The 19,556-nt window shown below is 48.2% G+C and overlaps 4 protein-coding genes across 4 annotated transcripts; 1 reads left to right on the top strand and 3 right to left on the bottom strand.

The window, feature by feature from the left end:
• Positions 1 to 1,240: 1,240 nt before the first annotated feature.
• On the bottom strand, positions 1,241 to 8,089 carry TRV_02717 (uncharacterized protein; the record flags this gene model as incomplete). Its single annotated transcript, XM_003023092.1, has 8 exons — positions 1,241 to 1,450; positions 1,530 to 2,123; positions 2,181 to 2,323; positions 2,383 to 3,096; positions 3,177 to 3,855; positions 4,503 to 5,138; positions 5,208 to 7,975; positions 8,038 to 8,089. 8 exons carry the CDS (start codon positions 8,087 to 8,089, stop codon positions 1,241 to 1,243), a joined length of 5,796 nt encoding a protein of 1,931 aa, XP_003023138.1.
• Positions 8,090 to 8,493: 404 nt separating this feature from the next.
• TRV_02715 (uncharacterized protein) lies at positions 8,494 to 11,346 on the top strand (the record flags this gene model as incomplete). The annotated part of the gene is made up of 2 exons (XM_003023091.1): positions 8,494 to 8,658; positions 8,719 to 11,346. The coding sequence occupies 2 exons, from the start codon at positions 8,494 to 8,496 to the stop codon at positions 11,344 to 11,346; spliced, it is 2,793 nt and encodes a 930-aa protein (XP_003023137.1).
• A 755-nt stretch (positions 11,347 to 12,101) lies between these two features.
• On the bottom strand, positions 12,102 to 12,359 carry TRV_02714 (uncharacterized protein; the record flags this gene model as incomplete). Its single annotated transcript, XM_003023090.1, has 1 exon — positions 12,102 to 12,359. The coding sequence occupies one exon, from the start codon at positions 12,357 to 12,359 to the stop codon at positions 12,102 to 12,104; it is 258 nt and encodes an 85-aa protein (XP_003023136.1).
• A 111-nt stretch (positions 12,360 to 12,470) lies between these two features.
• Positions 12,471 to 16,013, bottom strand: TRV_02713 (uncharacterized protein; the record flags this gene model as incomplete). Its single annotated transcript, XM_003023089.1, has 2 exons — positions 12,471 to 12,616; positions 12,689 to 16,013. The coding sequence occupies 2 exons, from the start codon at positions 16,011 to 16,013 to the stop codon at positions 12,471 to 12,473; spliced, it is 3,471 nt and encodes a 1,156-aa protein (XP_003023135.1).
• Between the last annotated feature and the right edge of the window lie 3,543 nt (positions 16,014 to 19,556).

The following is a 19,556-nucleotide window of genomic DNA, read 5'->3' as shown; positions in this document are numbered from 1 at the left end:
TCCGTACTGACAGCATCCTGGCTGGCCAGGCGACATGGATAGGTAGCTATCCCCCGACCACGTCACTTGGGGGGGACTCTTCGCTCCACCCATTCGTTCGTCTTCCCGTCATGTCGGATCTGTGACTCAGGATGGGTTTATGCAGGAGCGGAAGCGAAACTGATGCTCGCCTATGACTGGACACGGGAAGTTGAACCCCCCCCCCTCCCCCTCCCTTGCTGGTCATGGAGCATGAAAATAATGCATGAGATGTCAGCCAGTCAGCGTGATCTTCACCCGTACTGGATCCGAAGTCGCTTATCATGCTGTCCCTTCCATATATCTGATGGTGAGGATCATCCAGCTCGTGGGGAAGGTTCAGTAGGCTCAGTCCAGGCATCCAGGTTCGTGTTTTAAGATTCGCATGATCAGACAAAAGGGTGTCTGGATGGACAGGATGGTAGCAGTTATGAGACCGCCTATCAAACCGGGGAGAGGGATGGAGAAGTCCCAGTTCGGCACTTCAAAAAATGTTTTGTTTCCGGAGAGGTCAAACCAGATATCTAACTCCCTCCTCTCTTTAAGGGTTGCCCCAAGGTTCTCCCCGTTAGATAAGGATGTCGATAGCTCCGTCGAGATCCTGTTTTCTCAAACGGAGCCTATCTAAGCTATGAGGGAGCTAGAATTTTGACTCTGCTCTGGGCGAGGTTTAATCACGGCTCGGGAATCTAGTCAAGCAAACAAAAGCCTAACGGCTTCTCCAACGGCTACGGATGATACCCACAAAGCCAATTTGCACATTAACGACCAGGCCGATTCTGACAAACTACTATCCAATAAGCATTATTAATGTTAAACCAACAGTTCGCAGCACCATCACTGCCAGAATCAAAAAAAGAAAAGAGCAAACGGGGGAAAAGGAAAAAAAAAAAAAAGGGCGAAAAGTGGGATTTGAGTATATTTATTATTATATCAGGGGAAAAATATTATAAACTTGACAGGTTGACAGGTTTCTTTCGGCAAAAATCCAGAGTGGCACAGGGGTATATATCAAATGGAACATGTCTTCGACAAAGGGAAAGGATTAGAAATTACTCAAAACTGATCGCTGATGCACTGGAACAGCGGTTCCATAAACCACTACTATTCCAACTCCGAATGTAGCTGGGGAGAAAAGGGGGGTTTCTAAACACGTGTAATAGACGGAGACATGGCGTGTCCCGGGGGAAAGGGGTTAAGGGGTGAAGAGTAAACGCGACTGTTAATCGGAGGTAGGCATGCCTTCGACAACATCGGTCAGGGCTCGCCAGTTGTCAGCCTGCAGCTCTGCATATTTAACTCTCTCCTGACTCCAGTCTTGGTGCAGGAGGCTGATGCGGTACTGGCTCCGTTGGAAAATTAGTATCTCGTCACGGATACACTCCTTGATAAAGACCCCGCGAGCATGCTGCTGGACAATGGACTCCTTGTCCTATTCAAAACAATTAGTTCCTTAGTCGTAGTCATTAGACGAAACAGACGTCCAGGGGAACCACAGGCACGGAATATACCTTGATGATGGCGTCTTCAACCTTCTTCGCTTCCCCAGGTTTAACCGCCTCCTCGGGTTTGGCGCGGATGGCCTGAAGCTTCTTCTCGTTGTTCTCAATGCGGCGTTCGAGTTGGGGGATGTTATCCTTTGCAAAGCGATCTCTCCGATCGAACACGTCTCGCATAGCGACTAGGCAGTCGCGCTGGGCCTTCAGGTCCTCGAGGACTCCCTGGTCCCAAGCCCTTGCTTCGTCTTCTAACAGGCCTTGACTTGTTTGCAAGTGATTGGCAGTCGCATTGATGCCATTGTTTAACAGGGGAACATCACCCGTGTCAGCAGCATATGTGTCCATCGTGCTCTCGGTCAGGGCGTGGAGTGCCCTCGAAACCCGGAATTGCTCTGCGGCTAGGCCTTGGTGGCGTTTTACAAGCCTGTCCATCAGGAGGCATAGGTTAATGTAGATGTCAGCTGAGCGGCGGACACCCGAACGGACAGTGTCAAAGGTATCTGTCAAGTTAGACGGCAGAGAATCTTCCAGATCCGGAGGAAGGGGCTTATCCGTAAATTCCTCCTGTACGGAAATGGAGGCTTGTTTACGCCAAACAGCCAATTCCTAGGCACGCACTCAGTTACGAACGCATAGAACATTTAATCGGGAATATAGACTTACAGTGGGAACAGTAAAGAACATGACAACCAGCTGCTCCTGGTTCAATACCGGATGACGCACAAGAGCATTAGCAAAGCGGACGAGGCCTCTGCGACGTTTATCCAAAAAGGAATTCGAATCCGCTGATAGGTGAGTGCCATTGACTTTAGAAAAAAGTATATGTGAGCATTTTTAAGGTAAGCTTTCCACCTGTTCAACGTACCTGCAACCCTCTTAGGAGGGAGTAACGGGATCTGCCGGAAGGGAAACTTCTTCTGAAGGCAGTCCACCAGCCAGACAAAGTCACTATACCTTCGGATCACGGAGGTAGCCTTGCGCGCGGACTTGACTTCGTAGTTGCGGTGCTGGAAGAGGAACATGCCCTCCTTCTCAGGAAGCATTTGGATGGTGATAATATCCTCCATTCCCGAATTGCTTACTTGACCACCGCCCAATGATCTAGATAGGTCATTACGGCTGGTGTTGGCTTGTCCGCTATCAGATTGGCCAAACCCAGCACCTAATGCGCCCTGATCATAATTTCCAAATCCACTTGTGGACGAGGGGTTCCCAAATCCACCACCTCCCCATCCAGAGCCGACGCTCGCGGGCGCACCGGTCGACTCGTTCGATCTTGTGCTTGCAAAATTCCGAGGTTCAACCTGGGTATTGGGCTTTGACATTGCCTCTGGCTCGGGAGCTTCATTCGTAGAAGAAAACCCATTCGTTGCACCTTGGTTGGGGCGGTGAGCCGGCTGACGGTTTACTGGGCTTCCCCAGGGGTCTGCTTTTGGGCCAAATGAATCCTGTCGTAGTCTACGGCGTGTTAGTGGTATCTGGACAGTGTGTTCTTCCATAGATTGTTGAGCAGCCGTTCCGTTTTCCGCATTACCCGTCTGTATACGAGTAATATAAGGAATATTAGGTTCCGGCAGTCCTAAACCAGTATCAAATAATATATATCAGTATAGTCCTTGGGAAATAACAGCGGGATATGGATGGAGAATTTCAACTTACTCTTCCTGCGTTCGTCAACGCTGTCCAGAGTAACATCTTCACCCTCCTGCGCCAGTCCTACAAGCGCCAGAAGAACATTAAATTCACTCCTCTCCAGGCTCTGCTGAGCTCCATTGTTCGTCACCAAATTAAGGATCCCCGTCTGCTCCGAGGAGCTCAAATGCGTGCTTCCGAGAAGGCTTTTCACGTTCTCAACACTGATGACCCCGCCGGCACCTCCCCCAGCACCAGCCAGCGCGTCAAACGCATCTACGTAGCTCTCGGGGACTTCCGTCGAGGGTAGAAGGGTCTTGACAATCTGCTGTCTCGAGCCGGATTTCCTTGGTGTAGGCATATCCCAGGGCGATGAATATCCGTTGTCGTTGTTGTCCTCGTTGTCAGCCACGCCTCTGGAGTTGCTGTTGCTGTTATTCTTATTGCTGTTGCTGTGGGACGAGAAGCCCTCGTCTGCTCCAAACAGCGAGGAGGGATCGTCCGCAAACAGGCTTGATTTCACTCGCGACGAGGATGATGACGGCTGCGCTGCCTTGCTGGCCAGCGGAGAGTCCTCGGGAGAGGATCCGAAGAGCGACATTGGAAGGCTGCGAAGGGCGGTCGCGTACGGTCGAGGGTAGCTGGTATTTACAGGGGCCTCAGAGCGCCAGACCTCACGGGTTTCCGGCTGTCGGACGGTGACTAGCTAAGGAATATGAAGATCTTTCTTCCGGCGGCACCAGAGAAGGGATGCTTGTGCGATGCAGGTCGATGATGCAGCGGGTAGGTGGTTAACTTAGCTAGGATCAAGCTTAAGTAGCTTATGAACACCGCCACTGAGGCTCTTCGCGCGAATGGATCTGAAGATATTTGGGCTGGAGACCCTCACAGACACGCAGGGCAGGCGGTAGAACCGGCGTGTGTTACCTTGCTGCCGTCGGGCTGTGGGCGAGCAGAAGACGGACGGTTTAGCCGGCGTTGTTGGTGTTGATGAGGCTGGGATTTTGGTTGCGACCAGGAAGCTTTCGCCGTTGGACTAACTAGTTAGTGAGTTGACCATGTAGGTGATTTGATAACTGACCAGTTGGCTAGCAGCAGCCAGCTGAAGCTTGATGGCAACTGTTGTTATGCTCGGACATCGAAGCCAAGGACGCTGTCTTCGTTACTATACAGGGAATGAAGGGTTATGTTGCTTTAAAGGCTATTGTTTGGTCTCAATTCATATTTCTAGGTTCGTCAATATACAAAGTCGTAGATAGTTACAGCTCAAATCTCATCTTATACTCCATCTTCGCAAGGAACGGCTGGCGCAGGACAAAGCGGCTGCCCGGCCTGAGCGAACACTGCCTGTACCTCTGCTAGATCATCAGTTTGAGGGTATTGTAGGATACTCTCCCAGCCTTTGCCTCCGGTGGCGATGATCTGCTCAGGGACAATTCGGCCGGGGAACCACCGATCACGCCTGATGCTGGCCTTGTCAGCTCCTTCAACGGCTGCTCTGCTTGCTCGTGTCGTCCTCGCACGCTTGCCTGGTGGTCCGTTCTGCGGGGAAAGGCCGCCGAGTCTCAGCCGGTATTGTTCAAGGTACATCTCAAAGAGAATAATATGGCGGATATACGGCGCGACATCCTCAGCAATGACAGACGTGCCATGTTCAAATGAAAGAGGCCGGGTATTGGAAACTAGAGTAGAGTAATCCGGCGGGTCAATGATGGCTTGGAAGGCATCTTGGAACGCAGTCTTGTGAAGCTGTTTCGGTCTCTGGGGAGCAGTCCGTTCAAGGACGTGTTCTATCACATCATCCTGTTCTCCTATGCATACCTCAGCAGGACCGAGGATATTCTCCGCAAGTGTGCTCAGCGTTGCACCTATCTTTGCAGATAGCCGGTTGAACTCCGTGCGGTGATCTGACTGAAGCAGCTGGTATCCCTCGATGTAATCTAGCCTATGCTTCTCGGGAATTGGTGGCATGGATGGATCGAGTGGGCGCTGAAGATTTACCGTCAGCATCATATAAACCTCGCACGCATTCTGTGATTTACTCAATAATAAACTCACCTTGATCCCATGATATCCTTCGTCACAGATTATATCTAGGCAGCTCCTGACATCGGCTGCTAAATCCATTTGCTCCAAGCTGTCGACTAGTCCAAAGCATCCGCCGCTAATTCGACCATTCCCAATTTCGAGCCAATCCATCAACCCAATATCCCATTGCTCGATGCCTTCAGTCAACAGCTGCTGTCGAAGCTCAAGGTGATCTTGCTCGCCAACGACAGTGTCGGCACTATACCATCCCATGCCTTCCATGTAGGTATCAGAACTTATCGTCCTGTACAAGTCATTAGAATCCCCTGAATCCAAGGCTTCCGCAGCCACTATCCAGTCAAGCCCTGATTTTCGACTACCTACTCCCATTTGGCACCAAAAGCTAAGCCACATGATGGTTGCTCGAAGGTCTCTCCCTAAAGCAAGATACAGGTCTGATACAGCTTTGCGGTCTAGCAGATGGCCCTCGTTTGCGCAGAGCAATAGTATATAATCTACTGCGAGGTCACTAGGCGGTGGTTGAAGCCGTAAAATAGCATGAAGAGACATGCTATCTAGTGGAAGAAGATCTTCATCCGTGCACGACATGATAATCGGCCTTTTGGATTGACTGATCAGTGCAAGTACCCCAGTCCAAAATTGTTTATCTTCATTAAACAGGATATCAACTTCTTCAAGCAATATCAAAGACTGCTTTTGGTTTATATGAGGCTTTGGCACTTCCTTACTTTCCGCTTTTGACGATTTTTTCATCGAATCAGCATTGGTGGGCTTTGGTGTGCTTTTCTTTGCAAAGAAGCTTGCCATAGTGCTTTGTTTGGGGCCTTTTTCATTATCAAGAGCCAATGAGCTAACCTGGTTCGATTCACTATCTGTCTTGGCCAGGAGTTGAACAAGGTGATTTTGGGTCATATCACCGACTCTCTCGATTATGTCCCGCGCACCCCTTCGTGTCCCAGCATTGATTTCAAATACTTCAAATCCCAATTCTCCAGCGACAGCGTAGACAGCCGCCGTTTTCCCACTCCCTGGTGGTCCGCTGAGGAGTATCGTATTTGCCATCGGCCGTTTGGACGATGCAGTTCCAAAATCATTAGATCTAACCATTGATCTTTTCGTGGGGATCGTAACTCCTCCCGCCAACTCATCCTCAGAATTCTGAAGTTCACTCATGACACTATCTTCATCTTCACTCGAAGCAATAAAACCATCTAAATCTTTAGGCTTTTTTCGCTTCCTTTTCCGTGTTCCCTTATTCTCAGGCGTTTGTCGTGGGCTGCTTGTGCATAACCCTGTATCGACCGCCGACACTTCGTGGTGTTGTAGCCAACTTCGCAAGATAGACGTCTCAGAGCCTAGCAAAAGAACTTCAGCAGCCGTTTTGGGGGCGTATTTTTGAGGCCATGGGGTATCGTCGTATTCACCCCTGTCAAAGGAGCTTGTGGTAGTATCCAAGGATGATGCAAGTTTTACAAGGGCCGGATGTGCAGTTTGAGGTAAAGTATCCAGCTGAGTCTGCCCTCCCTGCTCAAGGTTGCATACTGCAAGTTTCTCAATAACGGCTCTTTTAAACTCGCTGCACGTAAGAACGTGCCTCTTTGGGCGCCGTAGAGCTTTTGATCGTTGTCGGTTGGGAGTATTGGAGTTTGACTCCGTGAGGGGTGAGAAGATTGTTGTGAGAATACTTTCGGCATCAGACACCGAAACAGTCGATTGCTTTGCTTTTCGCTTTTCAAACATTACATTAGTTGCAGCGCATATAGGCTCAATGGGGCCACGGTTGTGCACCATGTCCCGAGGTGGCCAGATAGGATCAAGAGGCTCCCTATTCCCATGGGCCTTCTGCTTTTGACTCACAGAGGGAAAGGAGAGAGGAGGGAAGATTCGCGGGATCGAGGCGGAACTTTCGGGTTTTGGTTCAGTTGACGCTTGTAGAAGTGTAGAGTTGTTTAAAGCATTGGATTGCTGGGTATTTGACTGCTGAGGCGGTTTATTGGAGGCTTTCTGTTGGCCCTTTGACAGGAAGAAAGGATGAGTAGGTTTGGGTGGACCCGTAGAAGATGGTCCTGTACGGATCTCACTCTTTGGTTGCGCGGCTTGTCGTTTTAACTCCGAATATGTGGTGCGGCCGTTCATGATATCATTGATAAGTTGCCCAACATTTTGTTTTGACTGATTATTCGGATTATATGCAATCTTTGCAATTTTAACTCGGTTGACAAATTTTGCAACAGTATTGAGACGAGAGGACTTCCTTCTTGTATTTTGGCGAGTTTGGCTGAGTTCAGCACTTTCACCTGGCGGGAAAGCGCGGAGTAATGTCGGGTCCAATTGCAAATGCAACAGCTTCTTCCCTCTCTCTTGCTTCTTATCTGGTGCATCCTGGGTTCGGTTTTCTAATCTCAAGCCAGTCGAAGTGCTCGATTCGCAGTCATGTGTCACTTGCACCTTAGAGGGGGTATCAGTCGGCGATATAACGGAGGGGGATGGTGGTTGCATATTTGGAAAAGCATTTGACGAAACCACCGCGCTAATGTTAACAGGACCATGCTCTGCTATCTTGCATCGCTTCCTCCGATGGCCTGCCGCCTCCTCAGCGTCGTTCAAATCGTTTATCTCAGGAAGCTGGGATACAGCATGGGTGGAGACATCCCCATCGGACGACGAATTTCCATACAGATTTACCAAAGAGGTATTCTCGGGCATACGCCCAGGAGGTTGATGTCCCTCTTTTTGTCGGGGAGGTTCTGGCTGGATAGGCGGAGTGATGCTCTCATCTAAAAAAGCAAAAAATGTCAGCCAAATACATGCAAACCAACTATCCCCGAGTATATCGTACTTTTACTGAAGAACGGAAGAAGCGTTTGTTGCTCAACCGCCCTTCGTACCATATTGAGCGTCATCGACACATCCACCAAGCTATATGTAAAGCAGTAATCCACATAGACAGCAGACCAAGCCCATGACTACCTGGCCTTCTCCGTCCGCTGCATCATCACTGTTGCTTCACTTTGCCGATGAATACACTGTTCAACCAGGAGCTCATCGACCTCCCGTCGTCACGCTTTCGCCTCCATCGCGTTCTTCTTTAACGCGCGCGTCGACTCTTCCAATTACGTAATAATGAGGCTCGGTCGGATTGATTTTATCCTGCCGCCGCCGAAACTCAAAAATTTTGGATTGCAAAAAAGAAAAAAAGCGAAAAGAAAAAGTTGAAGATTGTGAGGTTGAAAGGCGTTGATAGAAACACTTGACAGACCTGGTATTAACCTGTGGGCAGTGGGCATAAGTGACCATGTCTCTACCGGCACCGTCTCTGTTAGCCCAGCTCCCACGGCCGCTGGCCAATGCCGGTGGGAAAATCCAGTTCGGGGAGGTCTATGGCATCCAGGGTCCGAAGAAGCGCAAGCGGCATGAAATCACCGCTGCCATCGATGGCGAGGGAGTCAATATATACAATGTGAGTTGGTTCCATGTGTTAATCCCAAAGCTGCGATGTTGAAAGCTCACAGTCTTTTAGGCTCAATTCCCGAAATTGGTGGCTTCCTATGCAATTCCGCCTCAGGCATCACACTCATGTCCACCATGCTCTATACGGCAGAAGCTCCCAGGAAACTCAGGGATCAAGAGACAGACATACTGCGCAGTAGAAACTTCAGGAATGGAAATCAAATGCTTCGTGGATGAGATGGTTTCCGGCAGAAGCACGCCAAATATATCTACCGCCTCTTTCCCCATTAAAGACACTGCCAGCAGACCCATTTTTGTGGGCACGATCCCTACGGACAGTCCATCTGAGGAGGATTCTGATGCTTTTGATGTCATTGTTGCACATCAGGATGGCCGGATAAGAAGGCTTTCTTCTGATTTAAAGACAGAAAGATGGACCATTCGTTCGGAAAGCACGTGGTCTTCCCGTGAGCTTGCAGCTTGTTTTACCGTGGGCTTCGAAGACGCACGCAAATTCCTTTTCCGCAAGCGTGAGGATATAGTAGCATCTGTCCTGGGCGATGGATTTGGAACAGATCCTAGCAACTCCACCATCTTAGTTTTGGTAGCACATACCACTTCTGGGGTGTTTCAACTCAACGATGTACAGGTTATATTCTATTCGATTTCTGCCCAGTCTCATACTGGCAATTTTCAACTCCAAGCCTCCGAGCCTCTGAAACATCTAATGACACTGAACCTACCAGTGCATCCAAGCCAGGACTTATTGACCGCTCATAACTACCACTGGAGTGCCAACTTTGTTCCTGGAGAACTGTCTCTATCATCCAAATCCGGATTCATAAGCTTCGATATTACCCAATTTTCTCCTAAGGTGTCATCGTGTGTCATAATAGAGGACGAAACTTTTTCCTCTATCATGCGCATATCCCCCCACTCTATTATTGCCGGCGGTAAATCTACGCTCTCCGTTTATGATACGCATTATCAATCACTCCAGGCATCGCTGCCATTGGCCGAAGTTTCCAAGTCCGCATCAAGTAAGAAACAGGATGCTACGAGCTCTTTGGAATTTATATCCCACTTTTCTAAACTTGATGTCTTGGTGGCAGCATACGGCAGCAGTCTCTGCAGCTTTGATCTCGCCTCTATACACAATGAACGACACGTGTCTAGAAAACGGCCAAGAAGGAGTCTTTTGATTGATTCGATAGGAAAAGGAATTATATCAGGAACTAGTGAGAAGAAGACGTTGGCAATCAAAGGGTCAACTATGGAAAATGTCCTTTCAGAAGAACGGCCTACTGATCAGTTGAATGAGTTGAAGAAGGAGCTTGCTTCCGTGACAAATCGATCCACATTTGATGCTGTTGTTAAGGCAAAACTTTGGGGCAAGTCAGAATCTTCCAAGGATAAAGGCGACAGCATTCCACCGGATGGCGCATTCATTGATCCAGAAAACATAAAATTCATTCTAACGAGAATGTTTAAACTCAAGACAATCGCCGACAGGCCGACCAACGACCCAGCGGCAGTCAAACTTATCGCGTTGCTGATTCCCCCAATGACGTTTAAGTGGCTTGTCAAGTCAAAGCAATTAAATGTCGCTAATATCGAAAATGCTTTGCGGCAATCTAACGGCCCTCACAGTCTATCCAAAATCCCACCTGGCGCTTTAATTAAGGCTCTGACTTCTTACGATCCATCTATGAAGTTATTATTAACATTGCTGGGGGGACCTGGGTACCTAGAGGCCACGGAACTGGCACATGCCCTTTGTGAACTGCTCAATGTTGCTCGTCAACAGTCAAACGTCTCTGAGTCTTCTCAAAAGTCGGTTGCGGAGGCTGCCCATGTCGAGTCCCCAGACAACGCAACCAGCACAACAGATAACAAAGAAGTACCAACTCCAAGCCTAATTCTTGTGAATGCAATCACAGGCTTGAATTTGGCCCTCAACAAGTTGCATTCGCATTCGTTGAGCTATGTTACCAAATCTATCCGAGCTACGCTGTCGAATACCGACGTTCTTTCAATCATCCATCACCTCCGTTATTCCCTTGCCACCGGCGGCCATACTTCCCGCTTCACGGAAGTACCTCCAGCAGCTTTTGCTAATTCCAAATTTCCGTCTTTGTCTCTCTCCGTAATCGTTGATCTGCTTACTGCCTGTATCGACGCTGTTGGGCCAAGTGGATGGATATCAGCAGCTGGATTTGCGGGCGCTGCAGGAAGCGAAGCGTCCCTTATTGCAGATATGAAGAGTGAAGTTGCAGCCACTCTTTCTGCTATTGACGAAGCTACCTATTTGAAAGGGATACTACGAGAATTTATACGGTGCTGTGAAACTTCTGTCCAGCACTCGGCCGCCGCATCCAAATCTCAGCGTGCGATCGGTAATGACACACCATCGAAGACGCATAGTGCAAAACTCAAGCGAAAAGAATACCATCACGGAGCTCGTATCCTAGTTTACGACGTCCCTGAGGATTCGGCTACGTTGGAAGGAAGTGATTCAAAGATGTTGCCCCTCTCTCTCAAAATAAGTGGCCCTCAGTCTGGGGTTAACAACGATGAACTGTCCAAAAAGAAAGTATATAAATCCACTGGCGAGATCCGATCCAGGAGTGGGAGAGAGATTGCTCACAATAAGCACAAGGCTGTTGGCAAATACTCTTTTGAGAGGATTGTTATTTAGCGTTTCTAGACAGATTGATCAATCCACGACTACATACAGTAGAAAATCAACATTGCTTTATCAAATTGCCATATCAACACCCCAGTAGCCAGCCATTTTCATCAGGTGGGTGAGAAGCAGAAGTTTTGGTAGAAAATCGAACAGTCAACTTAAGGACAGAAATATTGAGGCATGAAGACCGTTGGAGAAGAATACTACCCACTCGTTTACTCCAATCGGTCGTTGCCTTCTTGCCTGGCTAAACTCATTCTCTGAAGGCGAACAAAATTATTCGCGGGAGTAGTAAATTGATGATTCAGAAAAGTGACCAGGAATCATATACATGGAACAATGTACATAGTAGGTAACCATAATGAAATGTTGAATCTCTTGAACATAGCAAAGCACAGAAAGCGACATGAATATACGAAATCAAACTGGATTTTAAGTAAACGTAAAGATGCCAGGCACGCATTAAAAAATATATAGGTTTCACTCAGCAAAGGATCTCATGCCAATAACAAGGTAATATATCAAACACACTGATCAATTGGTGACGGAGCACGCATTCAACTCCAGCAAACAACGAATGCAACTGAACTAAACGCCGGCCCATATTCTCGAAACATCAACCGTAACATGGAAGAGGCGATAAGATCATAGAAAAAGGTATAGTCTGTGAAACAAGTGAACACCGAGAAATTTCTGAACATAAATCGTGAACGGCACGTCAGACGTATTTTGAAAACAAACGCACAGCAAGTCATTGTATAGTTTCAGAAGGTAAACTCAAGTGAAAGCTGATCAATCAATAGCGATGGAGGTCGAAGGGGTCTATACATCATCGGAGAACAAACGAAGGAGAGGGAATGACTGAATCGAACTGTTTCTTTATCATTTTGTCTTTTGTCTTTTCTTTTCTGTTGTTGTTGAAGAATATCCATTGCGCTGAGCATTTTCCGTTTCAGGTAGACACTGTCCGTGGTATACCACCGAAGCTGTGAAAATGTTTGTGAGTCTTCAGAGGCCTTCATGATATCGATTGGATTCACTCGCCAGTGATGAGAATCGTGTAGAGGGTCACCACTAAAAATTTCGCCCCTGAATGTGTGCCAGACGAAATTGACGTATTGAGGCCAATTCGATTAATATTGGAAAGTGAAACGACCAACTGGTATCATCTTGCAAGACATGCTATGGAAGATGTGAATTCCAATGCCTATCCAGAACAGGAATTCCGAGCTCTCAATTTCATCTTCTGGCCTTGAGCTTCTAGTGCATTGGACATCAGCTTAATAACTAGGGATGAATATTGGGTTAGCAAGCTCCTGTAGTTATAAGCAAGGTTATAAAATCCGCTTACCTGGCCAGACACCGGCCTTGTTTAGCAAAAAGGCAGCCGAGAGAACAATTTTCGTTCCATAACCGCCCTCAACCAGACTAGGCAGATGATTCCATGATTCTGATCCTGTTGTGCCAAGATGAGACATCATATTCTTCATTTTATTCTCGACATTGTTCAAGATATCCTGGATCTTCCGCATCAGATTGCGATCCTCCTCCTCTAGTAAAACTGTCGCTGGGACTTCATTGAAATCAACATGGTCTTGGCCTAGAATTCCAAGGAATGGTCCAATACGCTCTTGAACTGCAGTAGCCCATTCCGCTAATACTTGTGCTGAATCGAATAAACATATGGCGTTTTGGATTGGTAGATCACGGGAAGTGAACTCAGCAAAGGTATTTCCCCATTCATTCGACATCGAAATAGAATCGGCGGCATAGAAGGCAGCCTTGCGAAGAAGGCGCTCACTTCTGGATGCTTGCATGTTGTTTTGTCCGCCAGAGGCAAGTAAGGAGAGATCATCATTTGAAGAGCATGATATTGTGAGGTCTGCAACTCCGTAGTCCGCAAGGGATTCTAACATTTGAGCTGAGATCGCGTCATCATTGGTTGAAAGTGAGAATTCTGACTCGGGGTTACTGTTAGAAAGCGATACGGATTGGACCGCTTTGGTCAGTTCATCCGCCATATTGCTCCAATCTCGCTGCCAAAAGGCTTCTTTCGACCGGCCAAGGTTTACGTATAATCGAACATAAGCCAGATCCAATAGTGGTATGCTGTCCGCAGATAACGGGCCGGCGCCAAATGGGTTTGGTCGTTCTAAACTGTGCGTAGGGTTACTACTCCAGGCTCGTTGCCAAGCTCTGATTGCAGGTTCGATGTGTACATGCATTGCTTCGGTCTCTTGATTCGACCATTGTTTGCCCAAATGTAGCTGTCGTGTTTCCCAGACATAGTTATGCAAAGCATGGATTAATATCAAGCATCCGAAGGTACTTGGCCGCAATTCACTAGAGAGAGATCCGTCTGCTTGGATGGTTGACCCGTATTGGTTTTGGGATGGAGTCTGGCCCGCAGCAAGCAGTGACTTAAGGGCAGTGGAGAATTCAATCAATGTGTTCTCAGCACCTCCCATGGCCTTCCAAGCCTCGGGAGATTCGGCTGCCCAAAGTTGTTCTTCACAAGGCAAAGTAAGACGGATTTCGGAATTCGTAAGAGCAGGAGAATGGTTGTACGTAGAAACCAACAAGCTAGAAAGAGTGAATATGGCATAAAGCGTTCTCTTTCTTTCCTCAACGATTTTCCACTTTAGCCATTCTTTCCTTTCATTGGAGACCTCTGTGTGTTGTCTCATCCATGTCTCCATATTGGGATCTAACAAATCGCTAGAGGAAGAATCGTACCCAAGTTGGTCAGCAGGCAGAGATTCGGGCGGATGGTACTGGGTTAATTCAGCAGCTCGGGCTAGACTAATAAGGGCCGCGCAATGAGTGCTAGCAATATCAACTGCTGTTTTGTCATCGCAGTTATGACCGTAAATAACATTAAGTAACATCGCTTGCACAAGCCAAAGTGGAGTATTATGAAGCGAATTATCACGGTTGTAGTTGGAGCGATTGATAGCAGCGGACATATCAGCTCTCCGTCTTTCCTCAAGATAGAGCTGAATCATCTTCTTGGCGGACTCGAAAAGCTCCTTTGATGTGGCTGAATCGTACTCATAGAGGGCACCAATAGCGGCCATAGAGAGAATAAGACACCCACCCCCGAGTGCAATATTGCCTGCAGTGCCGGAAGATATAGGTTTCCCTGAATATTCAAGAGCAGTGAAATCCAAGGTTGGAATGTGGAGGAACGGTAAATGTGGATGAAAATATGTAACATAAGCAGAGACATATCGCTGAAGATCGTATGTACTTGGTAGATTGCAGACATGTTGGGAGTTTCCTAACATGCTTCCGGGGCTTGAAGGGCTCATAGGCGAGGCACTAAGGGAGTGTTGCGAGAATCGGCGGTTATTGAAACCCGAAGGCTGCTGTAAAGTCCCCATCAAAGCCTGTCGCGTTGAATCAGTGATAGAACTCAAGTAGGCTGGTTGAGAAGTTTGTTTATAGCCAGATCCAAAGGACTGAAGGCCATTTGTTCCACTCACGGATGAAATATGGAACGTACTGGTAGGGGCTCCCGAAAGCACGGGTCCATTCATTGACGCCAGAGAAGTAGATGTCGAGAAAGAATTATTAGAAGCATGTCCATGTGAGAGAAGAGACTTAGGGGACACAGTATCGGGAGGTGCAGCAAACTCAGGAAATGTAAGACTGGCGAAGTCCAAAGCGTATTGTTGTGATTGGCTTTGAGCTTGGGATTGTAGTGTGGCGGGCCAGGTTGTGCTACCAGCGGATGTTGTGGCAGCTTGGTTCGCAGCGTCGAGGATCGCTTCGCTGAGCCCACTTTGACTTCCTGTACTCATGGCAGATGGCGATGAGCCATCAATTGCGGAGTCGTTGGGTGCGAATGTCACGGCGTTATCGAGACCATTCAGCCATTCGAATTTAAGGTCATCTTCAAGTGTACTCTGTGTAGCCGTCATATTTGAAAAATTATGTGAAAAGGGGGATGCAGGGGAATCGGCAAAGCCATGTGGTGAGCCTGCAAAATGCAGCTGTGCAGGGTTAATTGTACTTCCCTGGCCCATCATTGCGTCACCCATACCAAAGGGGACATCGAAGCTCCCGTAAACTGGTGCAGTGCGAAGAGCATCAGGATATTCATTGGTGAGAGCTGCGGTATCCAGTTTTGATAGCCCATTCAAAGAGCTAATACCGGAGCGATAGTCGAAATTCGGAAGATTTGGGAGGCCTCCGAGACTGGGATGATGGGTGTGGCCTGGTTGCGCAGGTCTGGAGGCAGCATTTGTAGACGCAAACATTCCCACAGCCGCTCCTTCGACGTGACTGATAGTGTTGGCCCTAGGTCTCATGGTATTGGAGCTTCCAACTATTGAGTTTTTCCGCACTCGCGTTGAGCTGCTCATACTTTCCCTTCTAACATTTCTTGGGCGTGATGCTGGCGTGGTAGCCATATGAAGTTTTTGCTGATGCCTTAAAAGTAGATCTCTTCGAGCAAAGCATCTCGTGCAATCCGGACATTCAAAGGGCTTCTCCTTTGTGTGAGATCGTTCATGACGCTTCAAATGCTCCAGACGCGCAAAGGACCTCGTACAGGTGACACATACATGCGGACGAGGTTTATCTGTTTTCGGAGGAGGCACATCTGGGTTGGGCCCTTTCTGTTGATTCTTATGAACAGAGATCTGATCGGCTGGACGGGATACTGCAATCATGATAAGCACCGTTCGGGCAAAAGCAACAAACGATGGGATGCCGCAATGTAACCCTTACCAGGACCATTCTGCATAACTTCATTAATCGCCGTCAGGTCCTGACTTGGCTCGTTATTAAGAGTAATATTATCGGCCATCATGGTAAATTTGGATATCGTAAGAAATTCAATCTTGATCTTAATCGTTCTCGGCAATAATATTGAAATGCGCGAAGGCAAAGAGGTGGCTTAGGTTAGGAATGCTGGGTTAATATAGGGGAGTTGGATGAAATACCGAGTTGACGGTAGATACGGGACAGTTGACATGTAGAAAAGGCTATTGACGTGTAGTTAGCCGGAACAGGGACTTTGACGGGTCACACAAGGATGTCTGTAACATCACATAAGATGAAAGTGAAGAAGTCAGCCATATTAACCCCGGGCATTGGCGTGAAGGCGAAGTGATAGCAACAGCAACATGAAGAATAGAAAGGGGCGCCGCAAAGATATCCAAAAACACAGGTCCACCAAGACAAAGGTGAGTAAGATTGCACATACGTAGAATTGGGGCCGTTGTGGTTAGAGACAAGACGCAACTCACACAAGTAAAGATAGCAGCCAGTAAAATGCCGAAGAGCCTGAAGGTCTCAAACAACGACTAGGTATAGCCACACCAGGCCGGAAACTGTTCCCCTAGACCCCCTCCTAGTATCTCAAAGAAAGAGGAGAGCACGTCGTCCGATTAATCCAGCGGAAGCTAATCAAGGACTGTTGTTATGCGTCATATGGCGGGCGATGTAGTTGCTCAGCTTCGATGTACAAGTAAGACCAGAGAGGCTGATACCGGAGGCTAGGTGGGAATTGATATCGAAGTACTGTCTTGTAAAAACAGCGGTAAGGATGGCTAGCAGAGTCGCTGCGGCGGATACAGGCTATGAATGGATCGCATGCGTTGAAAGGACGTTCATTCGCTGGCGGGGAGATTGTGCGGTGTGCGAGAGATGGTCGTATGTGCTGAATTTGTTTGACCTGTGTCTGGTGGACGAGAGGACGGGTCGAAAATGAACCCTTGCGAGAAGACGTGGGCGGCAAGAGTAGTAAGCAGGAGCACTGCCAACGTCTGGTATGAATCGTTTCAATTGCCCGCGAGAAGTGAGAGAGATACTGCACACAGCGTGTTGTGTTTCAGCGACGCCAACGCAGGAGATGAAATGTATGAGATGTCAGCGTAAAGCAGAAGAAAGGGAGAGGGGGGAAAGCGAGTAGCAGTGAGTGTAATTGCGATATGGCCTTCGGCTGAGGTCGAAAGCAGGCCGTCCAACAATGCTAGATCGGCGTCCAGTTGTCGTCCTGTTGTTCGTGCTATTTCTTCTCTTTTGCTTCAGTGTCTGCTGCTGCTCTTTGCTGACACTCAGATGATGCTGCTGCTACAACTCTGCCGCTCTGCTCTGCTGCAGACCTTGTCCTTCGTTCTGGCTGTGCTGGTATTCGGCCTTGAGGCTTAAGTATATTATTATTGGTGGCGGCGCTCGCATCGTCTTACATGGAACGACGGTATACTTTCTCCAGCGGTTCCCCTGTATCATGTTAGCGTCGTTCCACACCGAGACTGGGGTTGCTCGTACTAGTATTTCCTTAGCCTGGTCCGTTAGATTACGCTCCCAAACCAAGCTGCTGTTGTCAATCCATGAGATCCATGACACTCGGGCATCCCACAGTGACCGTTAACCGCTATTATGGGGGATATATCAAGTCTCCATGATCGAGTGTGTTGCTCAGCGATTTCGAACGATGTCGTCAAGGCGACGTCGTCCGAGTTACTCAATGCGGAACAGCGTGTATTGGTTGTGTACTTTTACACACGGTTACATTACATCAATACATGAGTTGGGTTTACTTTACTTATATAAGCAAATTGTTCCTGGAAGCTTCCCCTGCCGGGGTATCAGGAGGCGGATGGAGAGAATCTACAGTCTATAAAGAGAGAGAGAGAGAAGCAGACGATGGGGAGTAAGGTAGTCGCATGGCTACATGCCTACGGGTTACTGTTGTTGAGACTCTACTCTACCATACTACAGATATTTATATGTAGCACATCGAGCTGTCGCAGTACTCTGTACACACAATACAGATCAGGGTACGGAGTGCTGCAGGTGTAACGGGCGGTAATAATGACTCCGCTCTCGACGACAAGGTCACAGCCACAATGCATACCATGGGAGCGAGAGGTTGCCATAGAATTCTGTCGAGAGAAGAAAATATGTGCAAGCGGCAGACGGAGGGATATTCAGCAGGAGCAGTGATGCAAGACGGGATCTGTTGATCCATCCGCTAAAGCCGGGGGGATCGAGCGTCCTGGCTTGCATATTCCTAACTCATGTCGAAGTTGCAGCATGCAAGTTCAGCCTTCGGGCTTCCGAGGCGATCCTGCGAGGAACTAAAGAGAAGTATGGTGGCCCGCTGCAAGCCCGCGTAGATAGATATTTCATTGTTGGACATAGTAGTGTAGATCGCCGCTCGCTCCGATGATAAGAAAGAGAGATATAGCCAGCTTAACCATTCCAGACCGCGCTGCGTTGCGTTCATAGACCTAGACTTCGGTCTCTTCGTTGGAGTTGCTAGCCACAAGGCATCAGGGTTCCCATCTGGGCGGAAGCGGCATGGAAGTCGTGTTCCGTTCCACAGACAGTTCATGTTCATGCAGTCTTGATGTCGGATTTCTCGATGGAAGAGAAGATCATGTCCTAGTTTTCAGCAGTTTCCAATTGCCCACCTTGCCCGAATATCAAAGAAATCGGATCAACCCAACCCCATTTATCCGGTACATCCTGGGAAGTTACATCCGCTGTCTCGACAGTTTGCTTGTATAGTTAATGATTTTCTTCTCTTGTCCTCCACCCTAAGATACATGCACAACGAGTTGGACAACAGAGAACAATCAGCGGCTACCATGTGCAGGAAATACACACAAATACACGGAGAGGGTATGTTTTAAAACGGATAACGGGCAGGTCATGTTTGAGTTCTGAAATTTGGGCTATTTATACGGAGTACTTATTTCGTGTTCGCAGGCCCACAGAACTGGAATAGACGAGCACAGAAAACCTCGGCACACGCAACCATCCAGTCGTTTCCCCTGAACTCCGGATTTTGATGGCAGTGCGGCCAACACGAGCCTTTCCCGAAGTCCTAAGATGGCCCCTGACGGCTTCTTCCCCACAAATTCAACATGAGCTGCCATCGCGTGGAGTCTGGGGGCGCAGTGGATCCTCAAAACTGTCTGCAGACAACCAAATGCACTTGGGTATCAATCTCTGCCTTCCATCGCGATGAGATGATACAGCATCCAGAAGCTGAGGAGCCGTGAAACACTCTTGGCCAGACGGGTTCTTAATTTCAGGATCAGGAAAGAGGAATTGGAGACGGCTGATGTAGCAAGAAAGTGAAGGTGACCAAGGACTCGACGTCCAGCCTTTTCCCTATGGATACAATTCTGGGGACCTCATTTGGTTTGGGCTTGACTAGCTCGATATGCTGCCAAGTTATACTGATCACGGTATAGTGA

Source organism: Trichophyton verrucosum (genome assembly GCF_000151505.1).
Source record: "Trichophyton verrucosum HKI 0517 chromosome Unknown contig00236_1.f1.exp, whole genome shotgun sequence".
Lineage (NCBI taxonomy): Eukaryota > Fungi > Ascomycota > Eurotiomycetes > Onygenales > Arthrodermataceae > Trichophyton > Trichophyton verrucosum.
The sequence above is the reverse complement of the archived record's forward strand: the minus strand, read 5'-3'. Positions and strand labels throughout refer to the sequence as shown.